At 45.6% G+C, this 26,307-nt stretch overlaps 1 protein-coding gene across 2 annotated transcripts in view; it reads right to left on the bottom strand.

The window, feature by feature from the left end:
- Positions 1-260: 260 nt before the first annotated feature.
- Positions 261-26,307, bottom strand: part of elapor1 (endosome-lysosome associated apoptosis and autophagy regulator 1) — a 67,119-nt gene continuing 41,072 nt past the window's right edge. The window contains exons 10-23 of one of the 2 annotated variants that reach the window (XM_033042567.1): positions 26,095-26,223; positions 23,560-23,650; positions 22,308-22,413; positions 21,325-21,462; positions 20,087-20,350; positions 18,216-18,389; positions 17,946-18,126; positions 16,171-16,270; positions 15,186-15,287; positions 11,318-11,444; positions 7,045-7,223; positions 5,044-5,209; positions 3,429-3,524; positions 261-679 (exon numbers count right to left, since the gene is read on the bottom strand). In XM_033042567.1, the coding sequence (XP_032898458.1) occupies positions 3,459-3,524; positions 5,044-5,209; positions 7,045-7,223; positions 11,318-11,444; positions 15,186-15,287; positions 16,171-16,270; positions 17,946-18,126; positions 18,216-18,389; positions 20,087-20,350; positions 21,325-21,462; positions 22,308-22,413; positions 23,560-23,650; positions 26,095-26,223 (1,823 nt within the window). In that variant the 3' untranslated portion in view covers positions 261-679; positions 3,429-3,458. The remainder of the gene's footprint in view (positions 680-3,428; positions 3,525-5,043; positions 5,210-7,044; positions 7,224-11,317; positions 11,445-15,185; positions 15,288-16,170; positions 16,271-17,945; positions 18,127-18,215; positions 18,390-20,086; positions 20,351-21,324; positions 21,463-22,307; positions 22,414-23,559; positions 23,651-26,094; positions 26,224-26,307) is intronic. The other variant, XM_033042566.1, reaches the window with a different exon arrangement.

The raw sequence follows: 26,307 nt of genomic DNA on the forward strand, positions 1-26,307 counted from the left end.
TTTTAAGGCAGATGCACAGTTTCCAGGGCGATTTTGAGGTTTCATTTCACATGACGTTCGGTATTGGATACAGAAGAGCTGCGATTGAGAAGATGTGCACAGGAGATCCTCTGTGAGGTGGCTCGCTTAAAGACAATGTGCCGAGGACTAAGAAAGAGAAATATCAACCCTCAGCAACTAAACCAGTTTAGATCAGATTAAAAAGTTATGATATTTAACTCCATTTGAATATAGTATTTTTAACATGAACTTGTGATGTCTTTTGGTTTCATTATTTAATAACAAGTTCTGCTTAATACACAATTCTGGGGAAAAAAACAAAAATTGATAAGGGGTCCGATAATGAGTAAATATGATTGTCATCAATCTCCAGTCACTTTAAAGATTTGAACATAAATTAATATTTTTAAAATATCTTTGTAGTACATAAACAATACAATAGTAAGGCCATCATGAATCACTGTAGACACCATTCACACACAAGGATCTTCATTTATATTTGCCTTTCTAACGATAACTCTCTTTAACACAGTACTCGTAGTTCAAACGTGGCTCAGTAAAGGCCACTTCAGTGAGTGCAGCAGCAAAGCCGTGCCTGCTGCAGCTCAAGTTACAGTTCCATGTCTGCAGATCCCGATGAGGATTTCAGTGGGACACAATCAAAACCATCTGACGTTCTCTGGAATAACAAAGAGAAAGGTCAAATTAAAAATCGAGGCCCTGAAATTCAGGATATTGAACAAAGATTTGATTTTTACCCATCTTCCACCCTTATTCACAAAGCATGTCTTGCTGTCAATTTTCCGATATGGAGTAATAGTATTTCTATTGATAAGTGCACCGTGGAACTAGTAAGTAAACAGTATGGCTACATATAGACTAAATGTGGTTTTCAGTACATACATGCTGTTGTATAAGTCTCTTCCATCATTGAATATAAATCCAATATCAAGAGTCAAGACACAAGAGAGTTTAATTGGCATTTGCTCTATGGGGCAATACAATTCTTATTTGCTGCAGCTTTACAGGAGCATTAATGTAACAACACAACAAATAAATATACAATAATGAACAATGCAATAAATTACCAGGTAAACTGACCACAACTGTGCAAACTCAAATATGTCATGCAAACTAAACAAGGTCTATTGTGGATCATTGCTGAGGTAGGCTTGAGGTCATTGTTGTGCAGTATGATGATCACTGGGAAGAAGCTGTTCTTGAACCTGGAGGTCATGGTTTTCTGGCTCCTGTACCACCTTCTTAATGCTAGGAGTGAAATGAGAGGGTGGCCAGGGTGGTGTGGGTCTCTGATGATGCTGGCTGCGACTCCTGTCGATGAGGCAGCGACTCCTGTCGATCCCTTCAATGGCAGTGCCCCCGATGCTCCCCCGCTTCACAAGATCATTGCATGAAAATAAAAGTCTCACAGGAACTTGAATTGTTTTTGCACAGATACTTCCCGTTAATGCGGAGGAGGGTCAAATACTCTACAAACCCTTAACCAATGAAAATATTTTTACTTAAAATAATTATGAAAGAATGTTTGGCTTAAGTCCATCAAAACTAGTTTAATTGGAGGAAGAATCGCCAGTTTGCTCGCCTGAACATAATTATAACCTTTGAGAACATTCACATGAATAGCCCAATGCAAATTGTTTCAAAGCCATTCTACTCTTTGGCATCTTTCAAAACATGACTGCTATTTTAATTACATCAGGGTATTGCACCCGAATGTTGTTGTGTTAAATAAGTGCAATCATTGCACTATTTACACATCTTGAGCCCCGGTTTTATGCTTGTCTTGTACTACCCAATTTAATCGCATTTTTCATCCGTCACTTTGCATATATAAAATGAGAGGCATAGATAGGACAGACAGTCAGAAGCTTTTACCTCACAGTGTAAATGTCAAAGACTAGGGACATTGCTTTAAGGTGAGAGGGACAAAGTGTGAAGGAGATGTGCGGGACACGATTTTCTACACAGAGTGAGTGGTGGGGGGCTGGAACGCGCGGCTAGGAGGGGTGGTGGAGGGAGATACGACAGTGCCGTTTAAGAGGTGTTTAGATATGCAGGGAATGGAGGGCTATGGATCAAGTGCAGGCAGAGGAGAATAGTTTAACTTGGTATCAAGTTCGGCACGGCCATTGTGGGCCGAAGGGCCTGTTTCTGCACGAGCCGTTCTGGGTTCTATTTTATGTTCTATATTTCTATCCCAGGTCAACAGATTGGGGAAATGGAATGGAAATAAAAAGGGAGGGATAAAGATGTTTATTTGTTTCAAAGAAAACAAAAATCACATGTAGGAAAGGCAGAGGTACCATAAACAGCACCAAGCTAAAGAGCAGATATTTATTCTTTCACAACATCACTTGAGGGATACTTAGCAGCCACACCGACAGAGAGAATAATCCTGATCTCCTCTGTATCGTGCAGCTTAAAGCAGAAATGGTGTTTACGTAACAACTCACAGAGTCATCGTCATTGAGTCATAGACCATGGAAACTGGCCCTTTGGCCCACCTTGCCCATGCCGACCAACATGCCGTATCTACATTAGACCCACCTGCCCGTGTTTGGCTCATATACCTCTAAATCTTTGCTATCCATGTACCTGTCCAAATGTTTTTTAAATGTTGTGATAGTACATGCCTCAACTACCTCCTCTGGCAGCCCGTTCCATATATGTCCATCATTTGTGTGTAAACGTTGCCTCTCAGTTTCCCATTCAATCTTTCCCCCAAATGTTCTAATTCGAAGAACATGCAGCAGTCCCTGTCATATACCCAGGTGATAGGACGGATTACATATGTAAAGCCACATTAGGTTATTTGGTGATACGAGGAACTGCAGATGCTGGAATCTCGAGCAAAACACAAAGTGCTGGAGGAACTCAGCGGGTCAGGCAGCATCTGTGGAGGGAATGAACAAGCGACGTTTCAGGTCAGAAAAGTCCTGACCCAAGTCACTGCCTAATCATCTCCTCCACTGATGCTGCCTGACCCATGAGGTTATTTGGTCCTCTATCAGAGAAATACCCTTCTCCCACCAATCCCCCCAATTCCTTCTCTGCTACTGAAAACCAATTTAGTTTTGCACTTTATCCCAATTTCACCAGAAGGTCTCAGATCTAAAACGTTAACATTTTCTCTCTCCACAGATGCTGCCTGACCCGAGTGTTTCCGGCATTTGCTGCTTTCATTATTACAAGTCAAGGCTCAGGAATGGCAAGAGAGCCCACCACCTTCTAACTCAGGGGTGACAACAGTGCCCCTAATCCAAGGCTGACATTTAAAATTGCATGTAACCTAAGAAAATGTCCTACTTCACCCTTCCCTAGGATTAGTACACACAAACATTTTCCATACATTATTAGTTTCATTTTACCATCTGATTTATTTGTTTCTTCTTTCATCTATTGCTCACCATTTCTATCTAAGTGGAGGGCATTGTGCTTCAGTCAAAGACTCTGTTTCCCAGGGCAAAACATTCTTCTATGCCGGGATCAAGTGTATATGAAGGCTAAAAACAAAAGCGCAGACAGTCCAGATGTAAAAACGTTCTTCAACATTTTGCAACAGGAGTGGGCAAACTATTGCCTGGGGTCACATTACTAAAGGTTTGCAAGGTTGCTTCAGTCCAAAGATAACAGTCAATGGCCAGTGGCGTCTGTGCATGCGTGCATCACATGCATGATACCATCACATGATCAGCAGCCTCCATACATGCGTGCGTTACAGGCATGAAGGTGCCAGATTTACATTAATTACCAGCACAAAATGTTTGAGCATTTAACGCAAGGGGAGATTGTACGAGTAAATGAACTTTTGAGATTCGATTCCATAATATTTTGAAATATATTTGAAACAAACCACAGCAGTAATAAATGAGAAAAGCGCAGACGTCATCAATTGCTTCAGTACGCTGCCTGGTCTCCCCTCCAGAGATTTGCTCTGGATAATGGTAGTTTTCCAACTGATTGAAATTCTGCCCACTTTGGGCTGGTTAGGTGAGGGAACTCATGCGTGGATAGTCCATCTTCACAAGACCTGTGTAAGAAACTTTTCACGACCAGAAGTCAGAGTCTTCCCTCCATCCAAATGACCAGATTGTGGACGGGAGGGAAGTGGGTGGAGGTGGAAGGAGAGGAGGAGGGGAGGAAGTTGTGAGAGATGATCAAATGGAAGACGGTGGGGAGTGTTGGAGGGAGGATTGTTGGGGAAGGAGTGTGGAGGGAGAGGATCCAGGTGTGGAAATTATCTGGGTGGGTGTGGGTGAGGAGGCAGAGTTTGGGGAGGGTGGAGGTGGTGGAGGAGAGGTGACCTGGAAGTACCAACGGGTTGCGATAGGTGGGGCCTATCACTGATAATGAAAGCTGAGAAGCAGCCCCTATTAAGAGGAGGACAGACTGCACAAGAGAGGCCAAGGAAGCAATGCCAAAATAGACGCCGTCCCTTCAGGTAAGACCAGCTTTGGTGCACAACGTCTAGATAGTACAACATTGCACAGGAGACTTAAAAAACAAGCACTGCACACAACGCTCATTGCCAATGGCAGCCGCACACCGTGCAAACAGGCATCACATGCATGGCTCATCGCATGACTAGCAGCCATCACACATGCGTGCATCACTTACATGATGCATGTGTGGAACAACACATGACTGGCAGCCACCATGCATGTTTCCATTGTTTGCAAGGCACATACGTAACACGTCAATGGCCAGTGGCCTCTGTGTATAAGTGTATCACATGCGTGACACCGTCACATGATCAGCAGCCTCCAAACATGTGTGCATTATATGCATGAAGTTGCCAGATCAACACTATAATTACCAGCACACAATGTACCCTGGTGAATGGAGAGATTAAGTTTCGATACAAAATTCATCACCTGGCACAAAGAATATTCCAGCATGCAGTAGATTTCTTCCCTTGCTACTTTCCCTGACACTTAATTTGTAAGCAAGTTCAATAAAAGAATATAGTTTGCGGCAACTAGTAATGAGCAAGGGTGATTATATCATACGACAGGAACATACCTTCACAGCAATTGACTTGATCTTTCCAAACAAGGACTTCTTGCTCATGAAGATCAGATCATCCTCCATGTCTTCCCCTTCCATGATGGCACAGCTGTCCACAGCTGGCAACTCACCATCCTTGGCGCTGGCATTTATTATCAGTTTGGAGTACTTGTACTCCAACCTAAAAACAGTGCAATCACAAACGCAACTTTAACCAAGGTTCAAAACTTGCACCCGCAGTGAATGTTTAAAACCATGTCAAGATGGAATTTGAAAAACGTCTAAAGACCTGCAACCTATGAAACACTGAAAATAAGTATTCATATAAATGCTAAACTAAATTAAATTAGTTTAAACTAAACTTAAAATGCTAAACTAAACTGAATTAAATTAAAGCTAAAAAAGCTCCACAGAGGGCAGTGGAGGCCAAATCACTGGATGGATTTAAGAGAGAGTTAGATAGAGCTCTAGGGGCTAGTGGAGTCAAGGGTTATGGGGAGAAGGCAGGCACAGGTTATTGATTGGGGACGATCAGCCATGATCACAATGAATTGCTGTGCTGGCTCGAAGGGCCGAATGGCCTCCTCCTGCACCTATTTTCTATGTTTCTATGTTAAAAGACCCAGTGCTGGAATAACTCAGTGGGTCAGGCGGCATCTCTGGAGAACATGGAGAGGGGATGTTTAATGATTAACAATTATTAATTGTTAATTAATAATTAATCCAAGAAAAGACTCCAAGTGGAACCAGATAAGGAGATTACTGAGGACATTTTATTTGCCCCCCCCCCCTCCCCCCATCATGAAAAATGCTTGCTTCTACTTATAAATTCATAAGGCATAGGAGTATAATTAGGCCATTCATTTCATCAAGTCATGTGAGGGTGGCACAGCGGTACAGTTGCTGCCTTACAGCGCCAGAGGCATGGTTTGCTCGTTCTTCCTCTGACCACATGGGTTTTCTCCGGGTGCTCCGGTTTCCTCCCGCGCTCCAAAGACGCTCAAGTTTGTAGGTTAATTGGCTTTTGAAAGTTGTCCCTAGTGTGAAGGATAGTGCTATCGCTGGTTGGCGCAGACTTGGTGGGCTGTTTCTCTAAAGTCTCTCTAAAGTCTCTCTAAAGTCTCTCTAAAGTTTCTCTAGAGTCTAAAGAATATGCTTGTGGCTAATCTATGTTTCCGTCCCAATCCCATTCTCCTGTCTTCTCCCTGGAACCTTTGAGTTTTCCTCTACAAAATCCCATGGCTGTTCCTGCAACCTCTCCCTGTGGAACATATTCTCTGCTCCAACAAACAGTATTAAAGATCTTCCCAGTTCACTCAGTGACATTTTACATGGAGGAACTTTCAGTGCAGGTTCACAAGAGTGAAGAAACATTTTCTCTATTTACAATAAAACTCTTCATAGTTTAAACATTTTCAATTATATAAACACTTGATCTACAGTATTTTTCCATGAGATCATGCACCTCCTCTTGCACTAAACATTATTCCCTTCATCCTGTATCTGTACACGGCAGACGGCTTGATTGTAATCATGTGAAGTCTTTCCACTGACTGGATAGCACACACCAAAAAGCTTTTCACTGTATCTTGGTACTCGTGGCAATAACTAAACTAAACTAAATGGGAGGAATAGATCGGGTAGACGTACAGAGTCTCTTGACCGGAATAGGGGAATAAAGAACCAGGGGACATAGGTTTAAAGGGAAAGATTCAATGGGAACTTGAAGGGTAACCTTCTCAAACAAAGGGTGGCGGGTGTATGGAACAAGAAGCCGGAGGAGGTAGTTGAGGCAGGTACTGTAGCAACACTAGACGCATGCAATCGCATGCTAGTGGGACAGGCCCTTAAGAAACATTCACACAGGTTGGCTGGTGTGGGCAAGTTGAGCTGAAGGGCCTGTTTCCTTGCTGTAAGACTCCATGACTCTATGATTCTAAAACTAATATTTGACCAATATTATTTATCTTAAATATTTGAAAGAAGATTCCTGTTAAGTAATTATTATTTACTCACTTCCGATTTTTCTTGTAGAAATAACACGTTGTAGCTATCAGCAAGCAAGCCGTAATTGTCCCTGTGATTATTCCGATTTTCAAGAAGAAGTCTATTGTCTTGCATGTTGACACTCTTTGTTCAGGTAATGCCACACCTCCTTTGCACAGCTTGGGCTCCCACCACAGGTAGGTAGTTTTCTGTAAACCATTATAATAAATAGAATTGACATCAACCATGCCAATGTACAAGTTTTTGTTTTTGTTTAAGTTGTTCGGCACGGACTTGTAGGGCCGAGATGGCCTGTTTCCGTGCTGTAATTGTTATATGGTTATATGGTTATATGGTTAACCACATCACATAAACCTGTCTCCACCTGAATTTGCTACAACATGTTGCATCTCACACATCAATAGGGAGATTCGTGACTGGAACTGGTGGTTATGTACGAGCATTTGAAATTGGGTACATACTTTTGCTGCTATCACCTGGATGATGGCCTGAGGTTCACAAAGTCTACCCTCCAGTTGCAGAGATGCCATTAAGCTGGAAAGGGTGCAGAGAAGATTTACGAGAATGTTGCCAGGACTCAAGGCCCTGAGCCACAGGGAGAGGTTGGACAGGCTAGGACTTCATTCCTTGGAGCCCGGGAGGATGAGAGGTGATCTTATAGAGGTGTAGAAAATCACGAGGGGAATCGATAGGTTGAATGCACACAGTATTTTACCCATGGTGGGGGAATCAAGAACTTAAGGCGAGAGGGGAAAAGATTTAATAGGGACACGAGGAGCAATTTTTTTTTTTTTTTTACACAGAGTGGTGGGTGTATGAAACGAACTGCCAGAGGAGGTACAGACACAAAGTGCTGGGGTAACTCAGTGGGTCAGGCGGTATCTCTGGGTGACATAAATAGGTGACGTCTGGGTTGGGACTCTGCTTCAGATTGATTGCGGGGGGGGGGGGAGGGCAGGGGTGGGGAAGAAGGCTGGAAAAGTGGAGGGGCCGGACAAAACATGGCAGGTCATAGGTGAACACAGATGATGGGGGGGGGGGGTTTGATAGGCAGATGGTTGAACAAAAGTGAACACACGCTCAAGTGTGAGAAAAGATGTGAATTATGAAGCTAGAGGATTGACAAGGTGCAAATTGTGTAGCTAGGGGAAGGAATGTAGACGGGGGAGGGGATTGAGGCAGGTAGAATAACATTTAAAGGACACTTGAACATGGATAGGAAAGGTTTAGGGGGGTTGTCGGTCAAGCGTGGGCAAATGGGGCATGATTAGATCAGGCATCTTCGTCGGCACAGACAAGTTGTGTCGAAGGACCTGTTTCCGTGCTGCATGAATCTTTGAGCTTTGTTCAACCCGTAGATACTTTCATCAATACATGACTTGAACAAAGTCCCGGAGATGAACTGTGATGAGTGTGGTTCTCTGTCCACCTGGAGCCAGAGCAACTTGTTCCGCCAACTACTGTGAAGTAAGCAGGTTTCTGCCTGCAAGTGTAAGTGGTAATGAATTGGTGGATGGGTACAGCCTGAACCGTCTGGCCCCTCCTACTCCTCGAGCAAAGAAATATTTATATAGGCAAATTCTCCGTCTTGCTATTATAGTGACTGTAAAATACAGGCATGCCAAACACATGACATATAACTCCTACTAAAACTGAACCAAGGAAAATAAACAAAAAAAAAATCATTGCCAAATACATTCAAAATGCAGATCCAAGTTTTACTCTACTACTCTTTAAAACGTTCATGAACAATACATTGCCCATGTACATGACTGTGCTCATCATACAGTCTGAGTAATGGTCCTGACCCAAAACACAGCCTGTCCATGCCCTCCAGAGATGCTGCCTCATAAGGTAAAATGAGATAGGAGCAGAATTAGGCAATCTCTGTCTCCACAGCCATCTGTAGCAATTCCTTCTCATCTCCATTCTAAAGGTACATCCTTTTATTCTGAGGCTATGGCCTCTAGTCCCAGACTCTCCCACTAGTGGAAACATCCTCTCCACATCCACTCTATCCAAGCCTGTCAGTATTCTGTGTGTTTCAATGTCCCCCCTCATTCTTCTAAACTCCAGCGAGTACAGGCCCAGTGCCCTCAAACGCTCATCATATTCTTAATCCCAGTGGAGGAGGCCCAGGTAAGAAAGATATGCTGCCTGACCCGCTGAGTTACTTCAGCACTTTGTGTTTTTTTTTGGTAAACCAGCATTTGCAGTTCCTTGTGTCTGTATATACATGGGAGACAGGATGTAGATCTGAAGAAAGTTTCTGACCCAAAATGTTACCTATCCTTTTTCTCCAGAGATGCTGCCTGACCCACTGAGTTACTCCAGCATTCTGTGTCTATCATTTGAAGATCCACAATGTAGAGAAACTGCAGGGATTTCACTGTGGCCTAACTAAGGTGCAGTGAACTGCAAATAGGAAAATATGTTGTACCTAGATCCCTAGTGTGAAGGAAGTAACTTCAGATGATAGTTTATACCATAGATATACACAAAATGTTGGAGTAACTGGGTTGTAAGCTGCCCAAGCGAAATATGATGTGCTGTACCTCCTATTTGAATGTGGCCTCGCTCTGACAGTGGAGGAGGCCTAGGATAGAAAGAGATGCCGCCTGACCCATTGATTTACTCCAGCATTTTATGTCTATCCTAGTTCCCGAGGTAGCATTTTACAAGGGATGGGTAGCAGCAAACATGCTAAGACACATCCACCCAATTAAATGGTCTTGCAACTTATTTGGGCATGGATCCCTCTTAACGAATATCCTGAGCAAAGTGCTGGAGGAACTCAGCTGGTCAGGCAGCATCTGTGGAAGGAATGGACAGGTGATCGTTTTGGATCAGGATCCTTCTACAGAATTATGTAGTGGGGAGAAAGCAGGAAAAGAGAAGAGGGGCAAAGCCTGGTGAGTGATAGGTGGATAAAAGTGATGGGGTGGGAATGACTGACAAATGTCATCATCAACATCATCATCTTTGAAACCATTAGCGACGCAGTGGGTGCTGGTTTCTGACGGGCACGGTGACGGACGCACCACACATCTCTGTCCTCCATGCAGCTGGCAAGCTCCTCTTTTCTCTACACATGCGTCTTCCATCAACGTCTTCAGCATTGTTTTGATTGGCCGTCCCGGGTCAGGTCTTCCATGGGTGGGTTCCCACAACACAACCCCGTTTGCTGGCATTTCTGGGGGCGGTAGCAGTGACCAGCGAGCCTCGTCCTTCTCCACCTGATCTTCTCAGTCAGAGGTGGGATCTCCCCATAGAGCTGGGCGTTGGTGACGTGGTCCCTCCAACTGACATTTTGAACTTTTCTGAGCATTCGGGTGTAGGTACCATCACGAGACTGGGACAGTGCTCGAGTGAGAGTCCATGCCTCACACCCGTACAATAATATGGTCTCTACAGTGGCATGGGAGAGTCTCAGTTTGAGACCCTTAGACATCCGAGACATCCAGATTTTCCCCATGTTATTGAGGGCTTTCCATACGAGCGCTTTCCGGATCTTGATGTCATTCTCCGAGCTCTGCATCCTCGCTCCCAGGTACTTGAAGTCCTCCAGCTCATGGTCACCAACGTTGAGCGCCATGTACTCCGTCTTCTTGGCATTGAGGTGAAGACCTACTTTCTCGCGCTCCGTCTCAACACTGCCGAGCAGCTCCTGTGCCTCCCTATTCCAGTCTGACAGGAGGATGACGTCATCAGCGAAGTCGAGGTCTGACAAGTTGACTGGCCCGATTCTTCTTGAACACCGTGGAATGATTGTAAAGCCGAGGTCCTCATGTTCCTTGAGCGCCTGCCTCATGGCATAATCAAGGACAATGAGGAAGAGAAAGGGTGCCAGCATGTCTCCCTGTAAGGCCACCGCGAGGATCGTGAACACATTGCTCTCGCCATCCGGGGTGACAACCATGGCCAGGGTGACAACCTTGGCTGTGACAAAGGTGAGAGGTGAAAAGGAGACAAAAAGGTGTAAGATAAGGAGAGAAGAGGAGGCGTGAAATGTAAAGCCATAGGGAGGGAAATGGGTAGGGGAAATAAAAGGGATTGGTGATGGGAAATGAATGTACGGAGGAGGGAAAAGGAACACAGTGAGTGGGGTGGAGGGAGAGAGATTGGGTCTGTGTTACCGAGTGTACGGAGGGTTTACACCATTCAGTTGGGTGTAACAATCAGAAGCTCTGGCCTGAACTACGTTAACACAAGGAACACTCATGACAGTCTAGCGGTTCACACTGGAAGTCATTCACATTGACGGGGTGGTCCCATACCATACCTGGATTCCATTAACGCAAGCGCCCTCTATCTCGTGGTAATCACTATTTGAGCAGAGAGGGCAGGCCTCTGCCGTCTCCCACAAGAAGTGGAACGTACAGCCGTCGCATGTTCCTTCCTGGCACTTCCTGTGAACACAACAATACGCAGTAAGACGATATGCTTTAGTAAAGTAAACCGTGGAGATTATCCCCCTCGCCAGGATGACTTAGTTGGCTGCACCGTCCAATGAGTGGAGCAGATAGTTTCAAATTGCTACGATGCAATCGCACATCGTTACAGACACTGCCTTCTTTCCATTTCAATTACAAATCTCCGTCTCCCAATTTGCTTTTAAAACCTTACCTCACCCGTACAAAAATTACTCCAAATATTATTCATATTTCTCATCTTTATTCATATATTTTATTAATATTGCACTGGTAGTTTGATTTTTGAGTTTAACTTTGAGTTTAGTTTAGCTTAGCTTAGTTTAGAGATACAGCATGGAAACAGGCCCTTCGGCCCACCGAGTCTGCACTGACCAATGATCACACATACACCAGTTTTATCCAACACACCAGGAACAATTTACAGAAGCCAATTAATCTACAAACCTGCATGGCTTTGGAGTTAAAGAACCTGAATATCTGAACTTCAACCTGTGAAGGCAGAAGTGGAAGTCCTAAGCAAAAACACCAAGTGCTGGAGGGACTCAGTGGGTCAAGCAGCATCTGTGGAGGGAATGGACAGACATTCCACAAGTGCTGCCTCACTCCCTGAGTTCCTCTGGTCTTTTGTGTTTTGCTCAAGATTCCAGCATCTGCAGTTCCTTGTGTCGTCAGTGTCCTGACCCACAATGTCACGTCCCAGAAGCTGCTTGACCCGCTGAGTTCCCCCAGCACTTGTGGTTTGCTCAAGATTCGAGCATCTCTATAAAATTATGAGAGGCATAGATATGGTAGGCATAGGTAAGGTAGAACCTTTTGCCGGGACAGAAATGTCAAAGACTGGGGGGCATGGCTTTAAGGCAACATTTCAAGAGGTTTGTGAGCGCCTGTTGGGGGTGGTGGTGGAGGCAGATCCAATCGTGGAGCTTTGAGAAGTTTTTAGAAAGACGCACGGATAACAGATTCAGATTCAGATTCAATTTTAATTGTCATTGTCAGTGTACAATACAGAGACAACGAAATGCATTTAGCATCTCCCTGGAAGAGCGACATAGCAAATGATTTGAATAAATAATAATAAGTGTCCGGGGGGGGGGGGGGGGGGGGGGGGGGGGGGGGGGGGGGGGGGGTGATTGGCAGTCACCGAGGTACGTTGTTGAGTAGAGTGACAGCCGCCGGGAAGAAGCTGTTCCTGGACCTGCTGGTTCAGCAACGGAGAGACCTGTAGCGCCTCCCGGATGGTAGGAGGGTAAACAGTCTATGGTTGGGGTGAGAGCAGTCCTTGGCGATGCTGAGCGCCCTCCGCAGACAACGCTTGCTTTGGACAGACTCAATGGAGGGGAGCAAGGAACCGGTGATGCGTTGGGCAATTTTCACAACCCTCTGCAATGCCTTCTGGTCGGAGACAGAGCAGTTGCCATACCATACTGTGATGCAGTTGGTAAGGATGCTCTCGATGGTGCAGCGGTAGAAGTTCACCAGGATCTGAGGAGACAGATGGACCTTCTTCAGTCTCCTCAGGAAGAAGAGACACTGGTGAGCCTTCTTGATCAGAGTTGAGGTATTGTGGGTCCAAGAGAGGTCATCAGAGATGTTGACTCCCAGGAACCTGAAGCTAGAAACACGTTCCACCTCCGTCCCGTTAATGTGGATGGGGGTGTGCGTGCCGCCCCTGGACTTCCTGAAGTCTACAATGAGCTCCTTGGTCTTCTTGGAGTTAAGGGCCAGGTTGTTGTCAGCGCACCATGCTGCTAAGTGCTGGACCTCCTCCCTGTAGGCCGACTCATCGTTGTTGCTGATGAGGCCAATCACCGTTGTATCATCTGCATACTTGATGATGGTGTTAGTACCATGTACAGGTGTGCAGTCATAGGTGAAGAGGGAGTAGAGGAGGGGGCTCAGCACACAGCCCTGTGGAACGCCGGTGTTCAGGGTGAGGGTTGAAGAGGTGTGCTTGTCTAACCTAACAGACTGGGGTCTGTTGGTTAGAAAGTCCAGTATCCAGTTGCAGAGGGAGGGGTCGATGCCCAGGTTACCGAGTTTGGTGATCAGTTTTGATGGTATAATGGTGTTGAATGCTGAGCTGTAATCGATGAACAGCATTCTTACGTAAGTGTCTGTTGTCGAGGTGGGAGAGGGCGGAGTGAAGTGCCGTTGAGATGGCATCCTCTGTACTCCTGTTCTTGCTGTAGGCAAACTGATAGGGATCCAGTGTGGGGGGTAGGCAGCTTTTGAGGTGTGCCAGGACCAGCCTCTCGAAGCACTTGGTGATGATGGGGGTAAGTGCAACTGGGCGGAAGTAGTTGAGGCTTGCCGCAGTGGAGTGTTTTGGCGCTGGCATGATGGAGGTGGTTTTAAGGCACGTGGGGACAACTGCTTGGGCAAGTGACAGGTTGAAGATGTCAGTCCAGACGTCTGTCAGCTGCGCAGCACAGGCCCTGAGCACGCGCCCGGGGATGCCGTCAGGGCCAGCAGCTTTACGTGCATTAGTCCTACTCAGTGCCACGTATACGTCGTAGGGGGTGAGTGTGAGGGGTTGGTGATCGGCAGGTAGCACAGCCTTGATGGCTGTCTCGTGATTGTCCCTGTCGAAGCGGCCATAGAAGTGATTAAGCTCCTCAAGGAAGGAGGCGTCGCTGGATGTGGGGGTGGTGTTGGAGGGTCTGTAGTCCGTGATGGCCTGGATGCCTTGCCACATGCGTCGGGGGTCGGAGTTGTTGTTGAAGTGCTCCTCAATCCTGAGCTTATGGCAGTGCTTGGCCTTCTTGATGCCCCTCTTCAGGTTAGCCCTGGCTGAACTGTAGGCTCGAGCCTACAGTTGCAGGGAATGGAGGGGTTTGGATCATATACAGGCATAGGAGATTAGTGTAACTTGGCATCATGGTTAGCGTAGACATTGTGGGCCAATTGTTGTTCGTTTTTATGGCGTGTGTGTGTGTGTGTGTTTGCGTGTGTGTGCGTGTGTGTATTTTTTCTCTCATTTATAATATTGCTTACAGAGTACTATGTTTACATATTCTGTTGTGCTGCTGCAAGTAAGAATTACATTGTTCTGTCTGGGACATATGACAATAAAACACTCTTGACCATTTGCAGTTTCTCGCGCAAGTCCTGTTGGGTTCTGAAATTGCCACTAGAGGTCACTTTGCATCGCACTTGCAGGCTGATGTTTAGGCTGGCTCTTTGAACAGATACTTCTAAATTACATTTTATAATTTATAATCGCCAACGGTGTTAGCGAGCCAAGAAAACCAATAGAACATTAATTTCAGAATTAGTTAAATGGGGCCTTCAAAAATTTATTTTTGCACTTATCCCAGTCTGTATTTTCAGTACGATTCCTTTTGTTAATCATTAAAGATTAAAAAGCAGGAGTGTGACGTGTCAGTTTTTGTCTTGATGAAACACTTCATCTGCATGGCTTGTTCACAAAGGTAGCCAAGATACCATTGGACCACCACTGAGGTACAAACCCAGTCTAAAATCTGCACCCGTTGCTAGGATACCACGTCACAAATCATGCACTTTTATACTGGGACTTTCATGCACGGGATTCCCCTTACACACAACAACACCCGCGCAGCCGACAGCTGCAAATCCCCCCCACGCCTCTGAAGTTAAAGCCTGTTGGGGTCACAGAAGGAGACTGGTCACCCTGTTGGAAATGGACAGTGCCGGCTACACCCTTAATGTGATTACTCAAAGGATCTCAGTCATTACTTTGGCACAGAAATGGTTCCTGATCCAACATTTCCAGGTTTGCATCTCAGTCTCACAGTGGACGCTCTCCCATTCTTACAGGTCTGCGTGGATTCAGTAGATCTGTGAAATACAAAGAAAAAGTGTCATTCATCTATCGGGCTCCCCACGAATGAAACCGTCTTCCCTATTAAACCATCAAGCCTGATCACATGTAGATACCAGTCACCATCTCAGGCAGTGGAGGGGTGAGGTGGAGGGGGGGGGGGGGGGGGGGGGGGTGGTGTCCATTATTGCCGACCTGTCCGCTATAACCGAGGTAAAGTATTATCATTGTAGAAGTGGTGAAACAAACAACTGCAGATGGTGGTTAATACACAAAAGGGCACAAAGTCCAAAACCTAGCCATGTTCTCCAGACATGCTGCCTTACCCGCTTGTGTAACTCCAGCACTTTGTGTCTTTTAGTGTAAAAAGACATCTGCAGTTCCTTGGTTTCTATCCAGGTTAAATGTTGTTCAAACAGTCCTGAACTCAGCATGTTCATGCGGCACGATGGCGCAGCGGTAGAATTGCTGCCTTAGAGCGGCAGAGACTCCAGTCGATCATGACTGCGGGTGCTGTCTGTACGGAGTCCGTAAGTCCTCCCTGTGACTGCGTGGCATTTTCTTGGGGAGATCTGGTACCTCCCACCACTCCAAAGATGTACAGCTTTGCAGGTTTAATTGGCTTGGTATAATTGTAAATTGTCCCGTGTGTATTTAAGATGGTGTTATTGAATGGGGATCGCTGGTCAGTGTAGACTCAATTTTCTCTCATTTCCTGAACCAATATGGCTTTGCATTCAGATGTGGGAATTCTTCCATTGACTTCCTATCCTCAGTGGGCAATGCTAATACATCTTCTGTCCAGATGGTGACCACAAACAGATTAAATTTTACCCTGGTTATCCCTTCCACACTCTCCCATCGAACCATGCTTCTCGCACTCAAATGCAGATGATTTACCTGTAATAGAAGATAGTATCAGGCAATGCTCCAAATTTTCTGCTTGGAAAGAGGTCAGCCGCGGCCTTAATGTTATCGAGCTCTGTTTGAGTGGTTACTCCTGAAAATAGAGAGAAGATTCAAAGATCAGGTGGAGTTCGGGTGTTACCAGCAGTATTCGTCAATAATAGAGAAAGATTGGAACGTTACATTACAGTTGTACAAGACGTTGGTAAGGCCTACTTCGGAGTACAGTGTGCAGTTTTAGTCTGCTATAGAAAGAATGTCATTAAGATGCGAAGAGTGCAGCTCCACATCACCGTCTACTGTATATCTCTCCATTCCCGCATCCCTAACCAGTCTGAATGGTTAGGGATACGGGAATTCCATATCCCTAACCAGTCAGACCCGGAATGTCACCCATTCCTTCTCTCCAGAGATGCTGCCTGTCCCGCTGAGTTACTCCAGCTCTTTGTGCCTATCTTCAGATTAATATTAAAATTAAGATTAAAATTAAGTTTAAAATTTAAATTAAGATTAAGATGTTAAGAGTGCAAAGAAAATTAAGATTAAGATTTAGATTGAACTTAAAATAGGATTAATATTAGGATAAAAATTAAAATCAATTAAAATTAATAAAAAATTAAGATGGGAAGAATTAAGATTTGTATTAAATTAATAAAAAATAAGATTAAAATTAATTTAAAATTAAGATTTAAGATGTTAAGAGTGCAGAGAGGATTAACTATGAAGTAATCTAAATAAGTTAAGGTGCAGAGAAAATTTATGAGGATGTTGCCAGGACAAAGGCCTGAGCTCTAGGAAGATAATGGGCTGGTTAGCACTTTATTCCTTGCAGAGCAGGAAGCTGAGGGATGAGATTATAGACCTGTACAAAATCACATTGAGGGAATATGTAGGATGAATGCATAGAGTGCTTTACCCAGAGTATGAGAATTAAGAATTAGAGGACACAGGTTTAAGGTAAGATGAAAAAGATTTAATAGGAACCTAAGGATGTATGGAACAAGCCATCAGAGAAGATAGTTTACGCAGGTACTATCATAACGTTTAAGAGACGTTTGGACAGGTACATGGATAGGAAAAATATAGGGGGATATGGGCCAAGATGAGGCACATTGGTCGGTGTTGACAAGTTGAGCTGTAGGGCCTGTTTCCATGCTCTATGACTATGCAAGATACCATTGCAACGTTTAAGAAACATTTGGACAGGTACATGGAAAGGACAGGTATGGGTGCTGTCTGTACGGAATTTGTATGTTCTACCTGTGACCTCATGGGTTTCATGAGTTATGGGAGCAGAATTAGGCCATCTGGCCCATCAAGTCTACTTAGTTGAGAGATACTGTGTGGAAACAGGCACTTCAGCCCACTGAGTCTGCACTGGCCAGTGATCCCTGAACATTAACACTATCCTACACACACTAGGGACAATTTACACTTATGTCAAGCCAATTTACCTACATACCTGTACGTCTTTGGCGTGTGGGAGGAAACCAAAGATCTCGGAGAAAACCATTGAGGTCACGGGGAGAACGTACAAACTCCGTACAGACAGCACCAGTAGACGGGATCGTACCCGGGTCTCCAGTGCTGCAAGCGCTGTAAGGCAGTAACTCTACTGCTGTGCCACCATACCGCCCTCTGCTGTACTCCCCTTACACCTTCTACTCTGGGTGGTGGAGATATGGAGTGAGCTGCCAAAGGAAGTAGTTGAAGCAGGTACTATAACAACATTTGAAAGGCACTTGACCAGGTTTTTATAAAACATTTACCTATTAAATGATCAGCGAGATTGATGGGATGGGAAGACATGACGGTTCTAAATCCCACCAGATCGGACGGAACAAGTGTAGACTGGCAGATATAAGACGTGACAGATCTGGCAAATCCTTCCCCCTCATCGAAGAACTCGTCCAGGGTTACATTGTCCACACAGGAGGCCAGTTTCCTTCCCTTAAATAAAACAGCAGCAGTGTTGAGCGGGTGTCAGGGGGGTTTCTTGGACAGAAAGCGTGCAGAAGTGGAGTGGATCTGCTCCCTACCTGGTTCCCACACAGGCCGATGTTGAAATGATGAAAGAAGCGGACGCCTTTCGGAGTAAACCGGGGCTCACTTGTAACACTGGTGAGGTTGCTGAGACGACTGAAGTCGTACTCCCAAGACTTCTGCCCTTCTCGATACACGAATCTGCAGTCATTGTAACACAGGCTGTGGTTCTAAGGAAGGAAGATATGCAAGGCTTCATCAAGGAGACAATACAACCAAAAAATACACCGAGTGCTGGAGTACCTCAGCGGGTCAGGCAGCATCTCTGGAAGGCATGGATAGATTACATTTCGGGTCGGACCCTTCTTCAGACCATTTGATGGCCAAGTGTTTATAAAGATATACGTGTCTCATATGGGCCAAAAACACAGACAAATTTAGTTTAGTTTAGTTTAGAGATAGATGTGAAACAGGCCCATCGACCCACCAAGTCCATGCCGACCAGCAATCACCCATACATTAGTTCTATCCTGTTTGCAAGTTCTCCCTGTGACTGTATGAGTTTCCTCCCACATCCCAAAGACGTGCGGGGTTGTAGGTTAATTAGCCTCTGTAAATCGCCCTAGTGTGTAGGGAGCGGATGAGAAATTGGGATAAGAAAGTGGGATAAACACAGGGAATTAAGTGGAATACCACTGAACAAAACTAAACTTTTAAAAACTGAGGATGACATAACCAGCACTTCCTAATTTATCTCAAATTATCCTCACTGCCCTGTGACCTGCCAATTCCTGGGGGTTGATTCTTCTGAACTTATAGAATGTCTAAATTCCTGAAAAAGCAATACCTATACAGTTGGAGAAGGTTAAGAAGGAACTGCAGATGCTGGAAAATCGAACGTAGACGAAAATGCTGGAGAAACTCAGCGGGTGAGACAGCATCTATGGAGCGAAGGAAATAGGCAACGTTTCGGGTCAAAACCCTTCTTCAGTCTGACTATTTACGTTGCCTATTTCCTTCGCTCCATAGATGCTGCCTCACCCGCTGAGTTTCTCCAGCAGTTTTGTCTATCCCCAGTACAGTTGGATTTTTATTTTAGCACTTATTGCATAAAGTATCACACAAATTAAATCTCTTAACTAATATCATTAAGTGCTGAACATGTTTAAAACTCACAATTTAAATGAAATTCCGGACAACAATGCTAATTCTAATTTATTATGGTATATATATATATAACTGTGTGTTTATTTCTCTACACCACTTTCATTTTGTATTCTTCTCAATTCCCAGTGAACTCATACAATGAACTCACTTACCAGTGAACTCACTCACAAGGAACAGGCCCTTCAGCCCACAATGTCCGTGCCATACATGATGCAAAGTTAATCTCCTCTGCCTGCATCCATATCCCTCCATTCCCTGCCAATCTCAAAGCCTGTTAAAAAGCCGCTGTCGTATCTGTTTTCACCACCACCCCTGGCACTGCGTTCCAGTCGCCTATCACCCTCTTTGTAAAAAACTTGCCCACACATCTCCTTTAAACTTTTCCCCCCAAACTTAAATCTATGCCCTCTAGTTTTAATGGCTGTGGAGGCCAAATCATTGGGTATTTTTAAAGTGGGGATTGACAGAATCTTGATTAGTAAGGGTGTCAAAGGTTATGGGGAGAAGGCAGGAGACTGAAGATAAGAGGGAAAGATAAATCAGCTATGATTGAATGGCAACTTAGAATCAATGGGCTGAATGGCCTAATTCAGCTCAAATGACATGAACTAATGAACCTGAAACAGGCCCTTCAGTTCACACCAACCAGCGATCATCCGCTTACATTAGTGCTGTGTCATCCCACTTTCTCATCCACTCTCTACACACCAGGGATACATTTACGTACATTTCATCAAAAGCGAGAGTTGTAAATCTTTACCAAATTACTTTGGGTGCCAGGGCCACAGGGGACACAGGACTCCTTCCCCACGTAGTGATGAGGTTTGAGGTGTGTGTTCGGTGGGCATGCCTGGCATTTGCTGATCTCCTTGTTGACATACTGTCCTGAAGCACAGGTCACGCAGAGAGATCCCGAGGAGGTTGACTCCAAGGCACAAGGTCCACAGTGCGACGCCACACCCCCCGCCACATTGCTCACGTTGATGGAGTAGATCTTGGCCACATCCGATGAATACTTCTGGCTCTGAAATATTTAAAACCACAATAAATAAACATCAGTGGCATTTTATAAAAACAGAGCAAAAGAAATTTAAAATAACGAATGAATTTATATAACTTATTTTTCTTATACTGTAAGTTCATACGTTCTAGGAGCAGAATAAGGCCATTTGGCCCATCAAGTCTACTTCACCATTCAATCATGGCTGATCTATTTTTCCCTCTCAACCCCATTCTCCCTCCCTTCTCCCCATAACCCCTGACACCTCGTTTTAAATATTGTCTACAGCCAGTTAAATCACTGTTTAAGATAAGGAAACACTACAGCCATAGAATTTAGCTAAAAATAAGAAAACAAAGAGAAAAAGCAAAGAAGAAATTGATGTGGACTGAAGAGGAAGTTGTAAGAACTCCAATTTTCTTACTGCTGGTAAGAACTCACTAAAGTCCCAAAGTACATCACCAAAATACCCAATCTGAAAAAGGGACCCGACCCAAAACATCAACTACCCATGTTCACCAGGGATGCTGCCTGACCTGCTGAGTAACTCCAGCATTGAGTCATAGAGCGTGGAAACAGGCCCTACAGCCCAACTTGTCCATACCGACCAATGTGCCCCATCTGCCCATGCTTGGCCCATATCCCTCTACACCTATCCTATCCATGTACCTGTCCAAACGTCTCCTAAACGTTATGATAGTGCCTGCGTTAACTACCTCCTCCTGCAGCTTGTTCCATGCACTCACCACCCTTTGCTATAAAAAACCCTCAGGTTCCTATTAAATCTTTCCCCCCTCCCCTCATATTGTCGTTTTCCCTACTCCGGGCAAAAGTCTTGTGTCTAGCACTTTGTGCCTTTTTTCCACAGGTACTGGCAAAAATAAATGATTAGCTCTGGTGCTGGGCTGGTATCGAGAGAGCTGGTCTTTTAATCTGGAGATGAGTTTACATTCCATTTTGGCCCAACCTGCGAGCAGATAAGAAGTATAAGCGTATACCTCTTCAAACGACGCACTGCGTTGGAATGTCCAGACAAAGGCGAGAGGCGAGCTTCTTTCAATAACGTACGTGTACGACTGTTTCTCCCTCGAGCCGCTCCAGATTTCCACTGACCGTGTAATTTCTGTTGTGAGCCCCTGGAATATTCACAGAGTAAGTCAAGGTTTATGACAAAACCTGTGGCCAAAAAAACCCTGCCGTATGTTAGTTTAGAGATGCGGCACGTCAGCCCACTGAGAACATGCCGACCATTGATCACACTTTCACACTAGTTCAAGTCAAGTGTCAAGAGTGTTTTATTGTCATATGTCCCACATAGAGCAATGACATTCTTACTTGCTGCAGCACAACAGAATATGTAAACATAGTACATAAATGAGAGGAAAAAAAGTTCAATGTGTATATACACACACACATACTTCTAACTTACCCCACTTTCTCGTCCACTCCCTACACACCAGGAGCAATTTACTGAGGACCAACTAACTTACAAACCCCCGCATGTCTTTGGGATGTGGGAGGAAACCGGAGCAGCCAGAGGAAACCCACGCAGTCACAGGGAGAACGTACAAATTCCCCACGGACAGCACCCAAGGTCAGGATCGAAGCCGGGACCCTGGCGCTGTGAGGCAGCAGCTCGAGCATGGCTAGCCACTGAAGCATTGCTGGCATTTACCAACTGAGGAAGGTCAAATTCTGACCTTGGGGCTGCACAGTGCCGCAGCCGTAGACCGTTGCTTTGCAGTGCCAGAGACAACACGTGACTACACGGGGACGGGTCAGAGGTTCGTGGCCACACATCACGCATGTCTCCACCCAGACACGTGACTACACGTGACCACACGAGAACAGATTGAGGGTCCATGGCGGCACATCCACGTGTCTCCAACCAGACACGTGACTCCAGGGGAGACAGGTCGGAGGTGGCACACCACGCGTGTATCCACCCAGGCCAGCGCGGGAACGGGCGGCGAGAGCTTACCACGCGGAAGTGTAGCTCGCAGTCGGCGCTGCACACCGTCTCAAAGATGAAGGTGATGCGAGCGATCTCCGGGTTGTCTTCATTCACGATGGCCGACTGCGGGGGTCTGGGCAGCAAACACAACACACAGAGAAATGTCAAAGGAGGCACGGTCTCTCCAAAACAAAACATGAAGTTAACTTTAAAAAATGATTACTGCAATGCTTAAAAGCAAATGTGGTTGATGGTAACCTGAACATAGAACACAGAACAGTACAGCACAGGAACAGGCCCTTCAGCCCACAATGTCAGTGCCGAACATGATGCCAAGTTCTAATAATATCCTCTGTCTGTACATGATCAATATCCCTCCATTCCCAGCATATCCTTGTGCTTATCCAAAAGCCTCCTAAATGCCACTGTTGTATCTGCCTCCACCACCACCCCTGCAGTGCGTTTCAAGCACCCACTAGACTCTCCTACTAGTGGAAGCATCCTCCCCGCTCATTCTCTCATTAAAAGTATATTTATATATGAGAATGCCAAGTCACCCATCAGTTTGCAGTGGCTCTCAGAGTACTCCCATCTTCTCCACTGAGTTCCTAGTATAACATTATTTCTCACATGCCAATCAGGGGAGGTGGGCACAATAGCGCAGTGATAGTATTGCTGCCTTACAGCACCAGAGACCCAGGTTCGACCCAGACTACGGATGCTGTCTGTACAGAGTTTGTACGTTCTCCCTGTGACCGTGTGGGTTTTCTCCGGGTGCTCCGGTCTCCTCCCACAGTCCAAAGACGTGCCGGTTTGTAGGTTAATTGGCTTTGGTAAACAACTATAAATTGTCCCTAGTGTGTAGAATAGTGCTATCTAGGGTGATCACTGGTCGGCATGGACTCAGTGGGCCACAGGGCCTGTTTCCGCACTGTATCCCTCAAATTTAAAGTCTAAAGAAGAACAGAATCTAATTCTTGGTGCATTAGGCGCTGTACCTTTAAAATCTAAAATAAAACTTCCACTATGATTCTCCACGCATCCACAAGGGGTAATTCAGAGTAACCATCCAGACCCGCAGCCAGCACATCTGTGGGACGTTACAGTAAACCACAAGGACCCAGGGAAAGCCATGGATCACAGGGAGTACACGCAAACTCCACACAAACAGCACCGTTCTTTGCAGAAACAAACATCAGTCACCGGAGCCATAAACTCCTAGGGGCCGCTTCCTTGTGAAGACAATGGACCCCGCACAGAACCTGAAGATCTCGCTTACCTGAATCCGAGAACCGCCATTGACAGCATCAAGTAATTATTGTCGGCTCCTGCCACTGTGCTGTGCACATGGTCCCCAGCCACCTCCCATCCTGAAACAAAGGGGAGTATTTGAAGTTAAAAAAAAACAAGCACCAATGCTCAGAGCAAATAGTCAATGTACAGGAAAAGGCACTGGATTAACTCAAGCAACATCTCTGGATAGGTGGTTTCGGGTCAAGACCCTCGCCTTTAAAAATGCCCAAGACATCGGATATTTTTAAAGCGGAGGTTGAAAGGTTCTTGATTTGTAAGGATGTCAAAGGTCACGGGGAGAAGGCAGGAGAATGTGGTTGAGGAAACAAATTAGATCAGCGATGATCATACGGCAGAACAGACTCGATGGGCTGAATGGTCTAATTCTGCCCTGAAGTGCTATGAACGGTGAAACAAGATGGCTATTTTTTGCCTGATTCTCGCGGATCAGAGAAAATGGAATAGGTAAAGCAACAAGTCCATGCAGACCAAATGCCAAACTATCTGTCACTTGCATGAATTTCCATTTTGGTATCCTCCCTCCCCCCCCCCCCCCCCCCCCCCCCCCCCCCCCCCTTGGGGAATAAATACATATCCTGCATCTACACTTGGTACATATATGATGCAGCAAACGCTCATCTCTGCAATCAAGAGGGTTTAATTGTCATAGATACCAAATATGGAACAATGATACTCTTACTTACAGATCTGTAAACACAGTAAACATAGATAATATGTTATAAACACAAAAAGTTCAATAAATTAAAAAAATAATAATGTTAGTGCAAAACAAAAGACCAAAGTCCATAGAGCAACCAAGACAATTTGTAGTTTAGTTGATGTTTGCCATGTTCAAGAGTCTGATGGTTGTTGGGCAGAAGTTGTTCCTGAACCTGTAGGTCTATATGTAGAGAGAGTTGGGGTGGAGGGAGCAAAAATTTGGATGATACACACTGGGATCATCATGTGCCAAGTATAGAATATGGGACAATGATGAGGAATCAAGAATGGGTGCCAGGGTCAGGTAAACAATTTGGAAACGCTTATGTGTTGGTGGAGCGGCGCGACCGACGTCGCAGCGGCCTCTGCAGTCTGTCTGTGTATTTTTTATTTTTTTGTCCTGTTGAGGGTTTAGTTTGTAGCGGGTTTTTAAATGTGTATGTGTGGGGGGTGGGGGAAACTTTTAAATCTCTTCCCTGCATGGAGACCCGACCTTTTCCCTGTCGGGTCTCCATTGCCGTTGGGCCTAGCGCCGTGGAGCGGCCTCGAACCGGAGCGACCTGGGGGCTGAAGTCACGGAGGCTGTGGAGCTGGGGAGCTGCGGACCTGTGGACCTGTGGAGCTGTGGACCTACGGACCTACCTCAGTGGAGCTAGCCAGCTTCGGAGCGTGGAGAGCTGCGGCAGCGAGCTGCTGCGACCCGACTCCGGTGGATGGTGACACCGGGAACTCGCGGGTCCCCGGTGGGAGACTGCTTTGCGGGGCACCGGCAACGGCGACTTCTCCCGCCCGAATTGCGGGGTTGAGAGTGACCTGGAGGGGGGCCTTACAACGCCCAGCGCGGCTATAAATTGCCGCGGACTTGCTAGCGCCCGCCGGGGGCTCCAACATCAAGACCCGGGGCAGGGCCCTACATCGCCCGGCGTGGCTTTGAGTGGCTGCGGACTTGCTAGCGCCCGCCGGGGGCTTTGACCTCGACTTCGGGAGAGGAATGGAGAGCTGGGGAGAGACAAGTTTTGCCTTCCATCACAGTGAGGAGGACTCACTGTGATGGATGTTTATGTGAATTGAATTGTGTTGGTGTGTGTCTTGGTTCTTTTTTTGTATGGCTGCAGAAACCAAATTTCATTTGAACCTCATGTGAGGTTCAAATGACAAATAAAAGGTATTGTATTGTATTGATTCAAGTACTAGAGGGAATGGTCATTGCCGCAATCAGTCAGTTCCCAGTTAAATTACACAGAAGTCTTAACTGTTAGAGCTACTGGTATTGTAGAAAGTGATGATGGTTATAAAGAATTACAGTGGGATCTTGATCAGCTGGGTAAATGGGCCGAGGAATGGCAAATGGAGTTTAATTCAGATAAGTGCAAGCTGTTGCATTTGGGAAGTCAAACAAGGGCAGAACTATCATGGTGAATGATAGTGCCCTGAGGCTGTCGTAGAGCAGAGGGAACGAGGAATACAGGTACATGGTTCCCTGAAGGTGAAATTGCAGGTAGACTCGATGGGGTCAGTGCAGAAAATGGAGCCACTCTATGATGTATGTCACTCAGCCAGGTATGTGGGATGGAGTTTTGAACATGACATCAACTTGTGCTTTGCATGTCATTTGACAGCTTTAAGCATATTTAGTTAGCATGGTGAATTATTGCAAGGACAACACAGTAGATGAGCCACACAGGTCAGTACCAAGTTGTTAAACACGACTAGGCTTTGGTCTCAACTATTGCAAAGCCCATTTGGCTGTTGAATGGGAAGGTGTATTTATTATTCCATATACCACATTAATTCTGCTTACCGTTCATTCCACCACAGCCTTGTTCCATCCCACTGAAGCAGGAACTGGCCATATTTATAGGCAAGGTGTTCCACCACTTGTATTCAAAACCCTGGATTGGTTCCGTTCCAACAGCACACTTGGTGCAGACTGAAGAGAGATAAATACAGGGGCATTACTTCAACAGCCAAACATATCTGTCAGACACCCTGCCCAGGGCTACCCCCTGTATGA

Source organism: Amblyraja radiata, chromosome 24 (assembly GCF_010909765.2).
Source record: "Amblyraja radiata isolate CabotCenter1 chromosome 24, sAmbRad1.1.pri, whole genome shotgun sequence".
Classification (NCBI taxonomy): Eukaryota; Metazoa; Chordata; class Chondrichthyes; order Rajiformes; family Rajidae; genus Amblyraja; species Amblyraja radiata.